This window comes from Plectrocnemia conspersa, unplaced genomic scaffold (genome assembly GCF_051122295.1).
Source record: "Plectrocnemia conspersa isolate PC_06_02 unplaced genomic scaffold, ASM5112229v1 ptg000002l, whole genome shotgun sequence".
In the NCBI taxonomy this organism is placed as follows: Eukaryota; Metazoa; Arthropoda; class Insecta; order Trichoptera; family Polycentropodidae; genus Plectrocnemia; species Plectrocnemia conspersa.
In genome coordinates, this window is record NW_028277166.1 from 4,405,043 (window position 1) to 4,422,900 (window position 17,858).

The 17,858-nt window shown below is 32.9% G+C and overlaps 1 protein-coding gene across 6 annotated transcripts in view; it reads left to right on the plus strand.

The window, feature by feature from the left end:
* The first annotated feature begins 3,103 nt into the window (after positions 1–3,103).
* LOC148237392 (uncharacterized) overlaps positions 3,104–17,858 on the plus strand; it is a 34,283-nt gene continuing 19,528 nt past the window's right edge. The window contains exons 1-3 of one of the 6 annotated variants that reach the window (XM_088181450.1): positions 3,104–4,005; positions 4,074–4,202; positions 6,483–7,025. Coding sequence is in view for 1 of the 6 variants with exons in the window: in XM_088181446.1 (XP_088037572.1) it covers positions 8,131–8,206 (76 nt within the window). In the remaining 5 variants the exon portion in view is untranslated. Of the gene's footprint in view, positions 4,207–5,347; positions 5,781–6,482; positions 7,026–7,642; positions 8,207–17,858 lie in introns of those variants that run through there. The other 5 variants (XM_088181451.1, XM_088181449.1, XM_088181448.1 and 2 more) reach the window with 5 other exon arrangements.

The window sequence follows — 17,858 nt, forward strand, 5'->3', positions numbered from 1 at the left end:
ATTTTATGTTACTTAATATATTTAACGTATACATCTTTTTTTGATTTAATTAAATTTTTGTACTTACTTTTTCATATATCATTATAATAAGTTAAAAAATGTTAATTAGGTAGACGTTGCCTTTTTTTGCTTAATGATTTTTTTTTAATTCTTTTATATTATTTTTATAATTTGAAAATCATTGACAATAATTTATTGCTACCAATTATATGCTAGTAAAAATGATCTTATTAAAATCGGAGTCGGAGTAGGTAAAAATTTGAAACAACTACACAGCCCTAAATAAAATACATTTAAAATTATTTAAATAAAAAATAATTGTTAGGAATATCGGCGCCACGCTCAGAGACCAAAGTTTAGGAAGATTTTCTCTTTGTTTGGCCCAAACGACTACGAAAGTGGCCAACAACGTTTTGCTACATAAATACGTTTTAAAATTTAAAATGGTTAGGTGAAAGCGAGCGTTGGTCAGAACATTTAAACCATTTATGCAAAGTAAATAATTCCACCTTTTAAGTAGATTCATTGCAGGGAGTTATTCATGTGGTGTTCACTGTTTTGAACAACGCTTGCACGTAACGAATTTGTTTAAATTTTAAAACGTATAATTATGTTAATGTATACGAAAAGTTCTCCAGTCATCTGCATAGCGGGTTGAACTCTAGATTCTGAACTTCGAGTCGGACCAAGGTTGGCGTGAAGAGGGAAGCGCCTGCTTTTTCGATCTCGTCTATTGATGATCGGCGGCTCCTCTTGGTTAGAGCTCGTACAAACACTCGTATGTCCAAATTGGAGAGTTCAAATATAAATTATTAATTTGTAGTCGCAGGTAAGTCTCAAACAATAGTTGTTAATTTCGGCACTGTGTATCGGATTAGTCGTTAATTTGGGCACTGTGTATCAGCTTACAATCAATAGATGTCATAAAGCACGACCTAACTCAAATTAAATTATTCATCACGAAATCATGCATATATATGATTTAGGTTAATGATTTATGAAAGAATATGTTTTGGCAATATGACCAAGCGTATAACACTTATATTTATAGTTGATAATACTATGTCATTGATGGTGAGTAATTAATTAATCATAAAAAATAAGTGCGTGCATTTTAACCACAAATATTTTTTTTGTCGGAAAACTTGAAGTTTGGTATTCAGAATTAAGTTGGTAAGTTATTTTCCCTAAAGAGAAAGATTCGATTCATTTTCTTTCTTTAAAATAAACCTCAATTATAAAGTACTGACTTGTGTTATGTTTTATAAAACATAAGACTATGATAAACGATAATAATCAAGACAAGAAGTAAAAATAATAGAACTCAAAGTATACGCAAAGCCAAGATTGTTTGGTCACTCTAAGTAAACACGAAACAAAAGGTTCAATTTGCGACCACCTTGTAAGCAGCCCCAACACTTCTAAGCGACTGATACTGAGCAAATAAACGAGTGTCAAGATCGAAATGCATCTTATAGCACCTGCCAAGTCAACACAACTTCAATCTAAAGGCACAAAAAAACTCTTTGTGATCTCCACTTAGAGGTTTTTATTGGCGTTGCCCATTTTCAAGTGGAGGTGTGAAGCTACAAGCGCCACTCTGGACAATGCTGGACGTTGTTGACAATGTAAACAGTGACGTTTCACACTCGGCTGTTCCCACGGGACCCTAACACCTCTGGTGCCCTGAGTAAATAATTATAAAACGCGATCAAACAATATGTGACAAATTTTGATCAAAATGTGTGATGTGTGAAAATCTACATTTGCTTTTTAAGTTTTGATATAGCATCTGCAATCCTTTGACTCTTTAAATAAAGGAATTTCCTTCTTTCATTAACATTCAAAGGTCATATTTAAAAGTTTTAGTTTAAATTATTATAGTCATTTAGTTTATAACTTATTGGGTTATAAACTATTATAAAAAAATTGGGATAGATAAAAAATAAAACAGTCTTGACTGTTTTATTTTTTTAAGAGATAAGGATTTCATTAAAATGGGGCAAATGTCCCCCTCCCCCTCCCCAAATGACGTTCCTGTACAAAATTTGCAACAGCTTTCAAGTTGGATGAAATATGTTTGATGGTTATCAGGCATTTCATTATTTTAGAACATTCTTGTCTCGAACAGACAATGGGGAGCATCTAGTGTAACTTTGCCTATTACCGATTCTAAGATTCGGGCCGGAAAAAAATATTTTTATTTATAAGGGCGGGATTTTATTATCGGCCGAGTCATAAAATAAGCATTTCTTAAATTGTTGCTTATTGTTTTTATTAATCGACTATAAATACTAACTTTAAATTTATAAAGCAACTACATAATTATGAAATTAGATCTGCCAATGATTTACACTTTCTGTGAAGTTTGGCATAAATTCTTTAAAATATATTGCATTTAAAATCATTAAGGATTTACCAAAATCAACTTGGAATAATTGCAAAGAAATTAAATGAACTCATGCAACTTTAACGAAATAAAATTAAGTTAATAAATAATACATATCACTATATTATTTTTCTTTTTCTTTTCCTTAAACATGCTTCTTATTTGTTGTTTTAAAATTTTTAATTAAATATTTTAAGTGTACTTACTTATTACATTTTTCCAAATGTATACGTATTAAATTTACAAGTTTAATGTATCAAATTGTAATCGCAAAATGAGTTATTTCTTAATCATGCAGAATTACCTAAATATATAATAAAAAAATATGGATACGTTTTTGCCTTTCATATTAAATATGACGAGCAAAGCATACATTGAGTTATGCAGAGATCTAAGAAAAAATTGAAGATGGAACTAGAGTAGTATCAGAAGAATCCTATATTGATGAAGCTACACTAAAGAAAATAATGTATTGAAAAAATATAAAATGTAGTATGTAGTAAGAATAAGATCTCTGTACATTTTGATAACGCCTTTTAGAGAATATATTTATTTTTCTCTCCTATAAAATAAGCATTTTGCGCCATTTTAAAGTTTTTTTTAATGTTCGATAATAATACTACTACAGACAGATGTAATACCAGATGTGAAATAAACAAAGATGGCCATAACACTCTTCCGGCTGACCATTTTGAAATGACATTGAACAAATAGCACGTGTTCGCGAATGCACGCACACATGTTAACATGCGCCGGAAACAAACAGGTGATCCGCGAACGCGGCGTTTCGGCAAAACGGGTCAGCGTGGGTGAATCGTTCGGTGCATCGCATCGGTCGGGTCGTTTAGCAGGAAATTAGTCGTTTGCGCCACACAACGCGCATAAAAAACTAACGGCAATAATTGCATCAAGTGCAAGGCCGCGTGCACATGGCGCGCCGACACTGATAGCGATGAATCACAGCACGCTCCGGCAGGGGTGTCAAATCGCGCTCGCGGATCGCCTTTAATTACACTACATACATATATACTTTATTTTATCTTTTTTAATAAATTTCCCTGCCAAGTGATTTTTAAACATTGCCATTTACAATCATCAATGGTTTCTAAAATCGAAAAATTATAAACCTAAAAAAATTGTAAACTCTTTCTCTATAATTTATAGCTTATTATATACACAATATCCATTTAATTTCTCAAAACAACGATTTTGGCATACAATGACTAATATTTGATTCATCGGTATCTTGGTATACATATATTTACTGAGGTAACGTTTATTTTTTTGTCTTTTTTATTTTATTTAAAAGAAGATATACATATATAAATAATTTTTCGGGTGTCAATTTTATTGTATAAAATTACATATATTGCAACAAACTATGGTGAGCGAGTATCGTTTTTCTCCGAGTGCTGGTGGAGAAGCTGGCGGAGTGATGATGTAATTTCGTAATCTGGCGATGTTCCTCTTGCTGTTCGCCGTCTCTGACCATGTGCCCCTCGTTCATTGGAGACAAGTATACATAAGTATCATAGCTATGGAAAACTAGCGAATCATAACCATGCAGCGACCGTTCAGCCAATTCTAGCACTCGTTTATTCGACCATATGTAATATGTATATGAAAAAAAAAAATTTTTATTTAAAAATGTAATAAATTATAAAAAATATGTATTATTGGTAAGCCCTGGTGATGCTGGCCGGCGCTCTCCCGCGGGTCGCCATCTGTTCTGATGCTGCACTTGTTTACCGGACACCAGACATACCGAGCCTTTTCTCTCACAAAATGTTGCCGCTGACGTACATCCACATACGTTAGTAAACACGTCACTACTATTTATTTATCTTTATTCCTTGAAAATAATTCTGATTTAAATTGAAATAAAAAACTCTTCTATAAAAAAATGTAAATGGTATGAAAGAAACAATACTAGAGTTTAGAAAGCAAAAAAGTGTAATTAGAGGAGAAACTACTGCTGAAATTCATTATCAGCTTGTTTCTATTTATGGCAATTACTGATAAACATGTTCAAAAAAATATCTAAACCTGTTATTTATGAAACGATAACCAAAAAATAGGCTATAAAAATACAGTGGTTCGTGAATTATATGATGTAAACAAGAAACTAGTTTTGAGGATCATCAATTGCATTGAAGTGTCTTAATATACATATGTATATAAATATATAAAATGTTAGAAAATCCCTCTTAAATTCATCACTTTTTTGAGATAATGTTTTTCAATGTAAATCTGTATTAATCATTATGTAAGCCTGAATCACCAGACTTTAGGTTGAAACCACTCGAATGGTGCACCTGGATCACCATTGCGTTTTATTAAATAAAACATCGATTTTGTAATTTGTGTATCATTAAGCAAAACTATCTCGTGACATTTATTTTCGTTTTAATTTGTACAAATATAATAAAATAAATAATAATAATGTAAATGGATATAATAATAATTATTTTCTCTTTTTATTGTGAAAATAACTCATGCTAACGCTCAATATTATGATTTTGATGATACGGTAATTTGTGTCGATAATGATGTGTAGGTTTTGGGTTCGAATATTCTAGTGACAATGGTAGAGAAAGTTACATTAAAATCAGACTTATTTTTCTAAATTAAAAATGAAAAGCAGACGATTTCAATAGTAGTGACGAAAAAATATTGCCTCAACAATACTTCGATAAATTTAAAAACTGTACTGTATATCTCATAAATATCAATATTCTTAAGAGGATAAATGTTCTGGTCCTCAGGCTCCCACAACATGTACAGAACCTACAAATTATTTTCACAGTAACTGCTTAATCAGAAATATCATATACGAAACGAATAAATATGCAAATATAACGTTAACTTAAACATCAATGTGGAATACATAGACAAATGGCAAATTCTATTATATGAAAGCGTTTCTTGGAGTAATTTTCAATATGAAATTATATGATCTGCACAATGCGTGCAAGTATATTGGTCACCATAATTGTAATTTTCCATTCTTTCGAGATATTTTTAGAAGAAACTGATATTTCAAAATGTTTTGAATGTTGCATCTTAGTACAAATGATCTAAGAAACAGAATAAAAAATAAATATCGTCATTAACAAATCGTTTGATTAATTTAAAGTTCTATTATCTATAGTCAAAAGAAACCCTCAAAATGATACGCACTAATTTATATACATTTGTTTATACTCAAATAATATAAAAAATAATTCTAATGTGAAATAAGTTCAAATATGTAAATATTAAAAAAAATGAAATTTCAATTGTTTTTTCTTAAACACTGTTAAAATGTTAATTATAATAAAATTAATTAAAAACACGATTTAATAATACGTACCTCCACTCACGACACCGTCGCAGACGTCATTACATGCAGGTATATAATTTTCACGCAGATATGAATGAAAGGGCGCGTTCTTTATCGTTTCTTAAGTCATTGGTTGTAAATACTTTGTTGACTATAAATATTTTCAACGAAGTGGTAACCCAAATGTATTAGTGAGTTATTACTGATCGTCAACCAGTGATCGTGACAACAGAACAACAAAATTTTAACCTTTAATAATAAATGCCCAATTTAATTTTTCCGAGTAGACTACACACGCTAAGTCTATCCTAAAATAAAATGGTCCTTTCTTTTGAACAAGGTTTCCTAACCTTTTTTTGTCGGAATTTTAATTTTGTAAGGAAGCTAATAATAAATAACCAAGGAAAAAATAAATAATAATAAAAATCAATTATTTAAAACATAACACATAAAATAAAAGTGAATGAATTTATTAATAACTTCGATGATTTTGGGTCCTTCAATTGCAAGTCATCTTGAAATTAAGCAGAATATTTAAATCTTGAACTCTGTTCATGTGTGACACTTGTTCTTTAATATTAGATTTTGAAGAAACCACAGTTATTATATTCTTTCTTCTCAAATCATAAATATACGTAGATAGGTCAATAAGTTCGCGAAATGGAAGGGTTATCATATATGAGGGGAATACTAATACATACAATTGGAATGAATGTCTCATTATTAGTTTATGTAGCAAGTATTAGTACAATTGCGTTATTAATATTTTAGATATCACCGTACAGCGCGTTTAAGCATGAAGAACTTCTAAGTAAGGCCAAGAGTGAGTCTCACAAAACAAAGAAAACATCTCAAACTACTAGAAGAGATGCTAGTCGGTGTCCGGGAAAACCATGGCATAGCCTTTTCAAGCAAGGAAAAAATCCGATTGAAGGTGAACCATTGAGGTCACTTATTCAGAATTTTTTGAAAAACTTGTAGTAGAAGATGTCCAATTGAAGAAAAAATAATGATTATAATCAGTTGGAGTATCATTTAAAATTATTTTAACTATCTTCCAACACCATCTAGTGATAGCAAAAGTCAAGGTGTGCAAGGTGTATGTCAAGAATGCTGACGCCGCTTCAAAAACGACACCGCGTCGAGTATTCACATCAGTTTTTGTCGCTGTGCGGAGACAACATATATGACATTTTGACTCGAATTGTCACTGGAGATGGAACTTGGGCTCATCAATATGAACCTGAATTGGCACAAGTACAAGAATCCAGGAAGGGCGCCAGTCCAGTGTGGAAGAATAATATTTTTTCGAGGGTAAGTGTATAATATAATATATATATTTATTCTCGTGTTATGTATAAACTTATAGGTAGATCTGAAGTGTATTAGGGTTATAGTCTAATACGAGGGGCGGTTGATAGTTAGTCGGTCTAGGCAAAAAAACACAACTTTTTTCGGTAAAACTAGTTTTATTTCTCAAAATAATCTCCTTTTAGCTCTATACATTTCTTCCAACGATTCTAAAATTTTTCGATACTTTTAGAAGCTCTAAAAACAAACTGTGTTTCAGCGATGACCTACTCATCATTTGACCCAAATCTTTTATCACCGACCCATGTGAGAAAATATGTTTGATGTTTATTAGTTACTTTTTTAATTCTGTATTAAGCAAACAATCGAGGTATGCCAGATTTTAATTAATTTAAATAAGAAATAAATGAAAGATTTCTTAAATATAGTGGTACACTGATACTTATTAAAAATATTTTTTGCATAGTTTTTTAGAGCCAATTATTTACCGCGCCCTAGGTTTTTTTTAAATGAAATATAAGAAATGGTATTTCACGGTTGTGTAATTTCAGTAAAACATCAGCAGAAATTTAAGTCCTCTATGCAATTATTTTGGCTCGTTCCTCAAAACTTGTAATGATTGGTTATCAAGTAGTTATTATTAAAATTCGTTGAGCTCAAAATTTGAATAATAATTTCGTGAGGCTCTATGCGTAATTGCTTACTCTTCCGAGTGTGATTCATTGCGTTTTTGAGTTATAAACAAGAGTAGCGATACCAAAGTGACGCGCTTTGCGGAAGACGAGAATGCGTCGGGGCATCGGCGGCTCCTCAGTCGGCGGCTGGCGACAGCGACCGGCGCCTGCGGAGTCCCCGCCCCCGTCGCCCGCGCCCTTCTCCGTCCGATCTCATCGTCGCGGGCCAGACAGATACCGGGCGCCACTGCAGGACGGTCGTCCCGCGGGAACTTTGTTATTCCTTCCGTCTCTTTTATTTTCAACACGGTTTGAATTTCGCGCGCGACGTTTTCTCCGCGGACATTTGGCCGTAACGCCGTGAACTTCGTCTCTGTGTTTTGTGTATGGTGATCTATTATTATATATAATTAGCTAACGATCAAAATGATCGAATGAGAGTGGACTTGATGTGCGTGCAGAGGGATCCTGAAAGCCGCAAGGTGCTGCGCCCTGGAATGGCATCACCAGGTAGAAACTCCTCTTTTTAATATTTATATAAAACTTTAAAGAGGGAATAAATTATTTATTAACTAAACATATTTTATTAGACTGTATAAATGTAGTAAAATTAACAGTGCCATATGGACAGCCAAAAGGGGTAGCAGTAAAATATTTAGTTAAAAATGAAAGATCGGTGGTAATGCAGATTCTCTAAGTATCTCAGATCAGGATGGCTAACGAAGTTAGCCGAGATATTTACAAGGTTTTATCTAAATCTGTTTAAAACTATGGCAGCTATCTTGTCTGCAAAAACCGTTGTAAGACAATATTTTTACTGATGGTTTTATGACTTCTAAATTATATAACTAAATATATTCATTTAATAATTACTATAATAAACAATTAAATTAAGTAAATAAATTAAAAAAAAATCGCTATAGAGTAAATTAGACTTTAGTTATTTAAATGAGTAAATATCAATGTATTATATTTTTGGGTAATAAATTCCTTGATCTTCTTCTCTATAATATCCGGCTTGTTTAAAATCCAATATCTTGAAGATATGCTTTTTCGCATTATATTAAACCTAATTTCACTATTCCATATATGTGTATTCCCTCATGATAAAACTACTTGAAACTTTCACTCACAAGGGAGTAATTAAGGTGATTAGAATTGCAATAATCAAACGGGGACGTCATTTCAGCTTTTTTCAAGGGGGGGGGGGGGCAAAGTTGGCCAGTCAGTTGTGTTTTTTTTTTAATATTTCATTAAATGACATGAATTTTTCTGGCCAAATTCAAGGAGGGGCAAATGATCCCACCTGCCCTCTCCCCATTAACATATATTTTCTGTGTTGATGGAATTTCTAATAAACCCAAATCGGTTAAGAAATTAGTGCGATGAAGCACGTTACCATTCAATTCATTATCAAAATGAGATGGTGTTTGTAAATCTTTGATATGTCATAGATTCTATGACATATCAAAGATTTACAAAGATTTACGTTCTATGACATAGAACGTCATTTTTGGCGCTGAACGAAGGTTAATCAAATCATATTGATCTTATCTGGTACTTATATAAATTGTTAAAAGTGATCTCTTCGTGTCAATTAATATAAACATTTCAAAAACGCTATTTAAAACAAAGATTCAATGGTATATATTTTATGCAGTACTTTTATCTGATCATAAATATGAATTTCTTTTTTGTTGTCTTTTCTGTTAAAGGCGGTGGTCCTTTCTCTCGGAAACTCTCAAAAGAGACGCTCCTTTCTCGGAATTAGCAGACATCGACTTCCTCCACATGTCACGCTCGCCAAATGCATAGACCTCTCGAGTTCTCTAAACAAAAAAACAGCGTTAATTAACAATCGTCGGTCTATACAGAGCTGACAAATATGGTCAGGCCGAATCTTTTCTCTTCTGTACGTGACCGATGAAAAGCGGCCGAAAACGCCATTAAGAACATATGTACACTTTATGGCATACCAATAAACATTTATAACCTTATTGAATCTATCGGACCTTCCAAGAAGAACGATTGAATCGGAAGAACCTGAGCGAAAACAAAGAATTCGTGGAAACGTTGAAAGCATCCGTTTTGTGGAAAGGCTGCGAGGACAAAATATTCCATGACTGATTTTCTGATGTAATACTAAATGTTTTTTCAATAGTTTTGATACTAGTCCATTATCTCCAATTGCGGTTCAGGGGGCAATCTATATCGTAAGAAAGTTCATGGGTTGGCCACCTGTACTATTGTCTTCATGACTTGATTTATTTAAACAGTATCGATTTTATTTTTCAACTTTGACTTTGATAAAATATTTTTTAACTACATTTTTATCATTTTGACACATAGTACTCATTCCCTTATCAAGATTTTTAAGGTAGAAAAAGTATATCTTTATACGCTCATATCTTTCTCATTTTTTTTGCTAATGTAGGATATACACTAGAAGGTTTTGTATCATGGTCGATTTGATCACTTTGTACAGTTACTTCTACCTCATTATTTTACTGGAATTTGACACAAATTATCTGTTTGGGATGAGCTGTAGTTAATAACTAACTACAGCAGTAAATTCAATGCATTATTACAAAAAAAATCATAATGATTAAGTAGAGCCTTTATATATTATAACATAATTTAGCAGACTCGAATTTATATTTATAAAAATGCGCTATTATTAATATAAAAAAATAATATATGGATTAAAAATTATAATACATAATTTATTATAACCAAAACACCGGCACTGTGGATGGCAACACTTTCCTTTAGTTTTGACGACCGGTGGCGCCTCGTCCGTAGATCACCTACTTCCCATTTAACATATATTATTAACTTCAATTAAAAAAACTACTGCAGCAATCTCAAACTGTATGCAATTGCCACCCGTCATAATCCGTCCAGCAAAATACACATTATAAGACTTTCATTATGTCTGATGTACCCCGTTGTAACGCATTGGGCTTACACCTGACAGGTTATAACGGAAGATAATTTATCTTGAAGTGCAATTCTAGATGATTTTTTGGCTATTTTATCAAATCAAAACTTTTCAATAGTAAAATTAAATGCATTTTTTTAAACAGGAATTTTATTTCTGTATATATGAGCGGAAGAATAAAATCAACTTTGATTTGAAGGTCTTCACGCCTGCACCACTTCGCGTTTCAAAACAGAAAAAAATATAAAACTCACAAAAATTTAACATAAACGTGATGCACATCTGTTTTGAGATAAGCGTTAAACAATACAGAAGGACGGGCTGTTTTATTTGTTGGTTTCTTGCGAAAATTCAGATAGAAATAGTATGTTCCATTCTCAACATTCGCAGCATTTCACGAATGCGTTCTAGAGAGTTGTAACTCCCGATAAATGAATCGTGTGAAACGGACTTTGCTTGCTTTAATAGTACTTATAAATATATGTATATGTGTGCTCTGCATTATCCATAAAGAGAACACCCTAGAAACGGATTAATTACGGGCGTGTATCGTAAAACCCAGCGCGCGTCGAGATCGCTAAGTTCACTCGGGCCGATTAAGTTGCCGACCATTACCTTTTTCTCCGTGTGGCGCCAGCTTCTTCGGTCCAGTCGCGGTCAACCATCAGCCTCCGGACAGCGATCGGCGCCAATTTAGATCGAAATTATTAGCGCCGCTTCCGTTATACGCAGATTGCGTTTATCGTCGTTTATTTTCTCTCGGATATAATCTCACGACTTGGTGCTTATGTGTCCGGATGTTCTTATCTCCGGCGAGAAGATATCGGGACCACCGCCGCTGCGTTCATTGATCAATTCTAAGTGGGTAAAAAAAATGCGACCTTTTGCACACAAACGAGATTAGAATGTACATTCATAAATGTATACAAACGAATCATCTTATCAGTCTAAACATTTAGTATTGTATTCAATAGCTCATATATCTATTCCAAAGATGTTGACGTGTTCTTGTTGTTTAATCGTGTATATCTGATAAATATATGTAAGCCATAGAGGACAAAATTTTGAGGCGAGCGGGGCCTAAATAAATTAAAACATTTATTTCAGATCATTCTTTGCGCGGCGTGCGATCAGAGCCGCCGAGAGCGAATTGAACGAAACAATGATGACAAAAATGCCATATTATATATTTTTTAACATCCTAATAAAATTTCTTGAATAAATAATATTAGGTACGAATTAACCTTATCTATGCTACTAATAAATATAAAAATTAGCCACTGTTACAACATATTTTCTGAAATCATATTTTATGCGAAATATTTTAATGGGGCATTAAAAATATCTACTCATAATATTTACCTGATAATAAGTCGTGTTTTCTTTGCTTTGCTCAGTGTTGCCATATAGTGAATTTCCAGTCCAGGTCAAACGCAATAAAATCGCGCAATCGCAGTGAAAAAGCGTTTATATTAAGATTTTTTATAACAGTATTACGAGTGAGAATCGAATAATATACATCTAAACCGAATTTTGCCCAATAGGAGAGCGCAAAAAACAATTATCCCTTCTCAGAAGTCAAAAATCCACGTCAAAAGCAATAAAATTGTGCCGTCGCAGTGGGAACGCTCGTTACCGAGCGTTCCCACTTCGACGGCGGCGACACAATTTTATTGCTTTTGACGTGAATTTTTGCCTTCTGAGAAGTGATAATTGTTTTTGTGCTCTCCTATTGACCAAAATTCGGTTTGAATATACTTTGATCAGCCCTCTTATATTAGAAGTCCATAGTAATATCGATAAGGATAGCTATCGTATTTTTAAAACATAGTGTAATATCGAAAAGTAGACAAACTATGGAGCAATATGTGAGATGCGATGTCTGTCTGTACTTATTTCCCTCTGAGAGATGAGTTGGTTAAGTTTGAATTTTGGACTTGACCTAATGAAAGTTCTAAAACTATAATTTTAAAATGGACGCTTCGCAACTGTTAAATTTAGTTTCATAGACATTTTAGAGCAGCATATTAGCGCCTATCATATTATATTTTCGCTAGTAGAAATATGTATCTACTGGTAAAAATGTATTTGGAATTTACTAGTGAAAATATAACATTACCAAAAAATACACATTCACTGTAATATTTATAAATTTGATATAAATAAATAATGATAAGAATGTAAATATATATTACTACATATAGAAAAGTAGAAATCATATAATTTTACTAGCACCTGCCAGATAATTTATATTTTAACTCGTAAAAATATATATCTACTCGTGGATCGAATTTTGTTCCGCTATTATTTCATAAACACAACAATTATCTTTTTCTTAAATGATTTCTTTGTATTAGGAGAGTTTACTCATTTTTCAACTCTACAATATAATTTGTATTCGGTTTGTTAACGTCATATCATCAAGAAAAGTCGTATACACTGTGAAAAATAAAACATGTTTACAACAAACAACACAGATGAATCGATTTCAAACTCATTTTCCTTATTATTATTGCATTTCTATTAATTCAAGGTTTATATTATGTTTAACCCTTACACGAGTATGACGTTATGTCGTAATTTATTGATAACGGTGCATTGATGACTAAAAATGTATGGTGTCATAATTTAGACGAATCCATTACATTCAAAAATAAAAAATGGGTGCGATTTAACAGAAAATTGCTTTAAAAGATATGTGCATTTAAATAGATATTTTGTTCCATAAAACGAATTGTTTGTGCAATTATTATGTAAGGTAAATATTTGGATTTTTTTTTTGAAAAAGGTGTTCATTGCTCTGATACAAATAATGTAATGTAATGCACAAATAATTCGTTTTATGGAACAATAATTTTATATATTGCTCATTTAAATTTTCTTCATAAAAAATCTCCGATCGTCCACCATGTGGCGTCTTCTGTCTGTCGATATCTCATCGTGCATAATATGCCCTAATTGAGCAAAAAGACCGATCGCGTTACAAATCCCTTTGAGGAGGCATCACGTTTGAAAATTAACCCGTCATTTGATATTCCCGCGGCGTGCGGTGATGTCGACCGTCGCCACATATGGTCAAAATATAATGGAAGGCGTCTCCGCAGCAGCGGCCATATGGACGCTCGCTCGTTTTCCCACACTCGGGCTACCGAAATGGCCCACTGTTTGCTCGGACTGGTTTCGCCGGAGATTCCTCTGAATGTTTGTTGTACACACACTTTTCGAACGCGGGCCATTATCGCCGCCCAGCGAAGACATCGGCTGCAGTGGTGCCAACTTATGGGCGCGATCTACTCCTCCCCTTTTAATATTTTAACGTTACATTTAAATAAAAAATAATCATTTTAAGTTAGAAACGGTAAAGATGTATGTTTATATTAAATTGTTTTTAATATAAAAATAAGTTATTACAATCATATCGATTGTACATCCCCCTTTCCGGTGACACGACGAATTAAAGGTGACGAATTTATATAAAACTAATTGCTGTTAGCCGATAAGGTAAATTAAAATCGATTTCCCGCGTTATTTATTTTCAATGTGATACATATTTAATCATTGAAAATTTAATCCTTTAAGTGGTATCCCACGGTGTTTCATTTCAAACTAAACAAACCCATTTTTTATTTAACGGTTAAAACGCTCTTATCGCGAGTTGAACTTGACCTTTTTATGATTAAAATGTACGTTAATCCTTCCAATTGTAAATAAGGAGTGATTCAGTTGATAAACCCGACTAACTAAAACTATATAATTGAAACTATATTATTTAATATATTTCTGTATAAGATCAGTCTAAATTTCATAAAATCAATAATGCATAATCTAATTGTATCTTGCGAATGCAACATTGATCGTTCAAAAGAATCAGTATTCTCAAATGTACCTTTTTATAAAATAAATATACTTTATAAGTAAATCATTAATCATTATGAAAGTCTAGAGCTATTTGAACACAAGTTGGAAACTGCTGAGTTACATAGTACTAGGCTCTATTGCCATATAAGAAAGAAGGACCATCTGTATAAATATGGAACCGTAATGAGCGACAATTGTCTGTAAAGCCTTACTCGTTCAGATTCTCATAATCAACTACATAAATTCAGCGGTTGAAGGTTGAATAATATGACGAGGGATGTCAGTGCAGGCGTAGTTAATAATTAGATGAGTCTGGCGCATGACATGTTTCATTAAAAACATTTTTTTATTTTTTTTATACATATCTGATATTTTTAAGAACTTATTATTAAAGATTTTTTACCTCGATTTAAATTAATCATCACGATATTTATTCGTGAGATTAATAAAATCTAAGAAAACCTAATCTGTGATGATCAATTAGAATTAGAATTATTTAATAATCACAAATTTCAATCTCCCAGACACGATTAAAATTGAAAAACACAAAGGTTCGTGCGGTATTTGTACCTATGTCTTTCGGATATTAGTAATCGACTTATACTACTGGTCTATCGTGCTGGTAAAGACCTATACAGAAAATGTATTCGGTGGTTATTAAGTTATTGGATGCAATCTGTCTAAGCTGGTAAATCTAAATGTTTCTGTCAAATAGAATTTCCTGTTATTTAAGGTTATCAGATATTCTATTTGAACAAAAAATCCAAAAAGACCTTTTTATTAGCTCTTATAGTAATTTTTCTTCATTAAAAAATTGTTGGAGATGGCCTTTGAACGAAATATTTTAAATGTCTTTTTTAGCTCCCGCAACAAAAATGACCTATTTATTTTTAGTGTCCTTTGATATTTTCAAAATATTATGTAACCTCTCCCCTTTTTTTTTTGTTGGCAATACTGGCACTCAATTAGATTACGGTTAAGCCGCATCCTTCGTCCATAAAGGCAATTAGAACGACACCTGGAATCCGCGGCGGATGCTTTACCGGAAAATCAGCGTCCCAACGGAGCACGTTGCGGCCGGGTCAACGCTCAGCAGTCCCAGCCGGCGGCCCGCTGGCGCCGGCCTCTGGCGCCTCCCCCTCCCACCGAGCATCTGACTGTGGCGCCCCCGCGCCACCCCACCCGGGACTACCTATCCATCAAACGCTCCCACATTGGTGACCATAACCCCCGTCCGCCGAGACAAACCATGCAATCGCGCGGCGAAAAGATGATGCCAATCGCCCAATTATCGGAGTCACCTTGCCTGAGCGATCCGCATTACACCTGCCGCACCTGGGCCGAATCGCCGAAGGCGCTTGTTAACGTATTTCGACCGAATTCTAGCAACATCGATTAAAAGAGTGATGCGTTAATAAAATTAATAGGTTGTCTGGACGATAGAACATCATTTTTTTCTACCGTTATCAACTACAAGCAAGATAATATTATTTTTTAAATTTATATATTTTTATTTTTAAAAACAAAGTATTATACAACCCGCCAATTGAATAGTATTACTTTGTTCTCATCCAGGTACTCACAGTTGGTGGACGCATCAAGACAGTGTACATAATTTAATCTATTGTTTTTTTCTGCGCCGGGTGCATTGGCGTAAAGCTGGTATTTCCCTGCACATTTATTTCAATAAATATCAAGAACATTTTTTTAGTCATAAAAATTTCCAGCGATTCGAACATGTGTTTAATATTATTTATAATGCGATCAAAAGATACTGTTTCCAATTTTATTTCGAACATATACACCCTTATTATCTAATCTCATTAATATCAGCCGCACTGGAAGAGCACTTGCTCCAAACAAGCGTCACGTATAAAGGGTTAACTCTTTACACTCTGCGATTTTGTACTGAGGGAGTAATCTACTCGGAAAAAATGAACGGGCATTTCTTATCAAATGATAAAAAAAAATTCTCTCGTGTACTGCTGGTTGACGATCTGTCACAACATACTAATACATTTGGGTTACCCCTTTTTTTAAAATATTTATACATTCATATAATATTTTTGTGATGATTATATACCTGCACTGTGACAACTGTGAAATCGGTTTATAATATTCGCTTGATTAATATTCATGACTGAAAAATATGTTCACATATATAGCCCCTGAATCTGAATTATTTGCACGTATTTGGCACGCGCACTTTTGTCGGTGCGCTCTTTTGTCGTTTACGTTTTGTCCGGACACGGTCAACTAGGCGTTACGATAATAATGCAATACAATTAAATATGTAAAGCAAATCTTATTTTTGTCGTTTTATTTACTAACACGACTTACTAGATATTAAAATACATACATAGAAAATATTATAAATATTTTTAGAAACCAGTTAAAAGCTTAAAACATTAAACGGTCTATACTATAAATATATTATTTATTTTTACTTATCATTTTTGTATTATTATTGTATAATATATCACTGAAACCGAACTTCCAAAAGTTACTGAACCTTTTGAACGCGTAAATCGACTGAAGTCGCCCGGTTGATTTTTTATCTCGTTACTCAAAAATCAGTAAAAAAAATGATTTTAAAGAAAAAACTTATTTTGTTAAATAAACATAAAATATCATTTTAAATATTTTTTTTTTTAAAAATCAGAACATTTAAACACAGCATTTTTCAAAAAAAAAAAAAAATGTAATTTATTTTTGATTAACGCGTCCAAAGGGTTAATATCATAAAGTTTTTCGGCTTAACCCGGTGATTTCAATATAGATACATATCACTACATTGTACAAAAAATGTTTATTGTAGGTTTTGCCCTTGACCTTGATTTTTTGGAAATTACTGTCGGAATTTCTAAAGATCACGTATTTTACAGTTACATAGAGTAGTACTAGGGATTGCAATACTGGTTTTGGGGCAAAAATTGACATGCAATACTACCGGTATTACAAAAGGAAATACTGGTAGTACCGAATTTTTTTTTTAATCTGTATATCTTATTTATTGAAAACTATATATGCCCATATTGTTTGAAAGCAAAAGCTTAGAATAAAATTAACCTTAGTAGTTTTATCGGGGTAGGATATCAAAGTAGACTAATATTATCCCTTTTAGTCCAAAAGAGCCGAAATATCGGCCTGCCCTACCTATGCGAAAAACCCCACCGGCCGATTTATACATTTTTAAAATTTAATTTACCATGTTCGATTTTTACGGGTTTTTTTAATATGCGCGAGGTTTTAATATATAAGGAATACATTTGCTTTATCGCAGGGAAATCTAACGGTACCTAGTAGTTCCAATAATTATGTTATGTAACAAAGAAATGACCGCGCCATTTTTATGATAGTGAT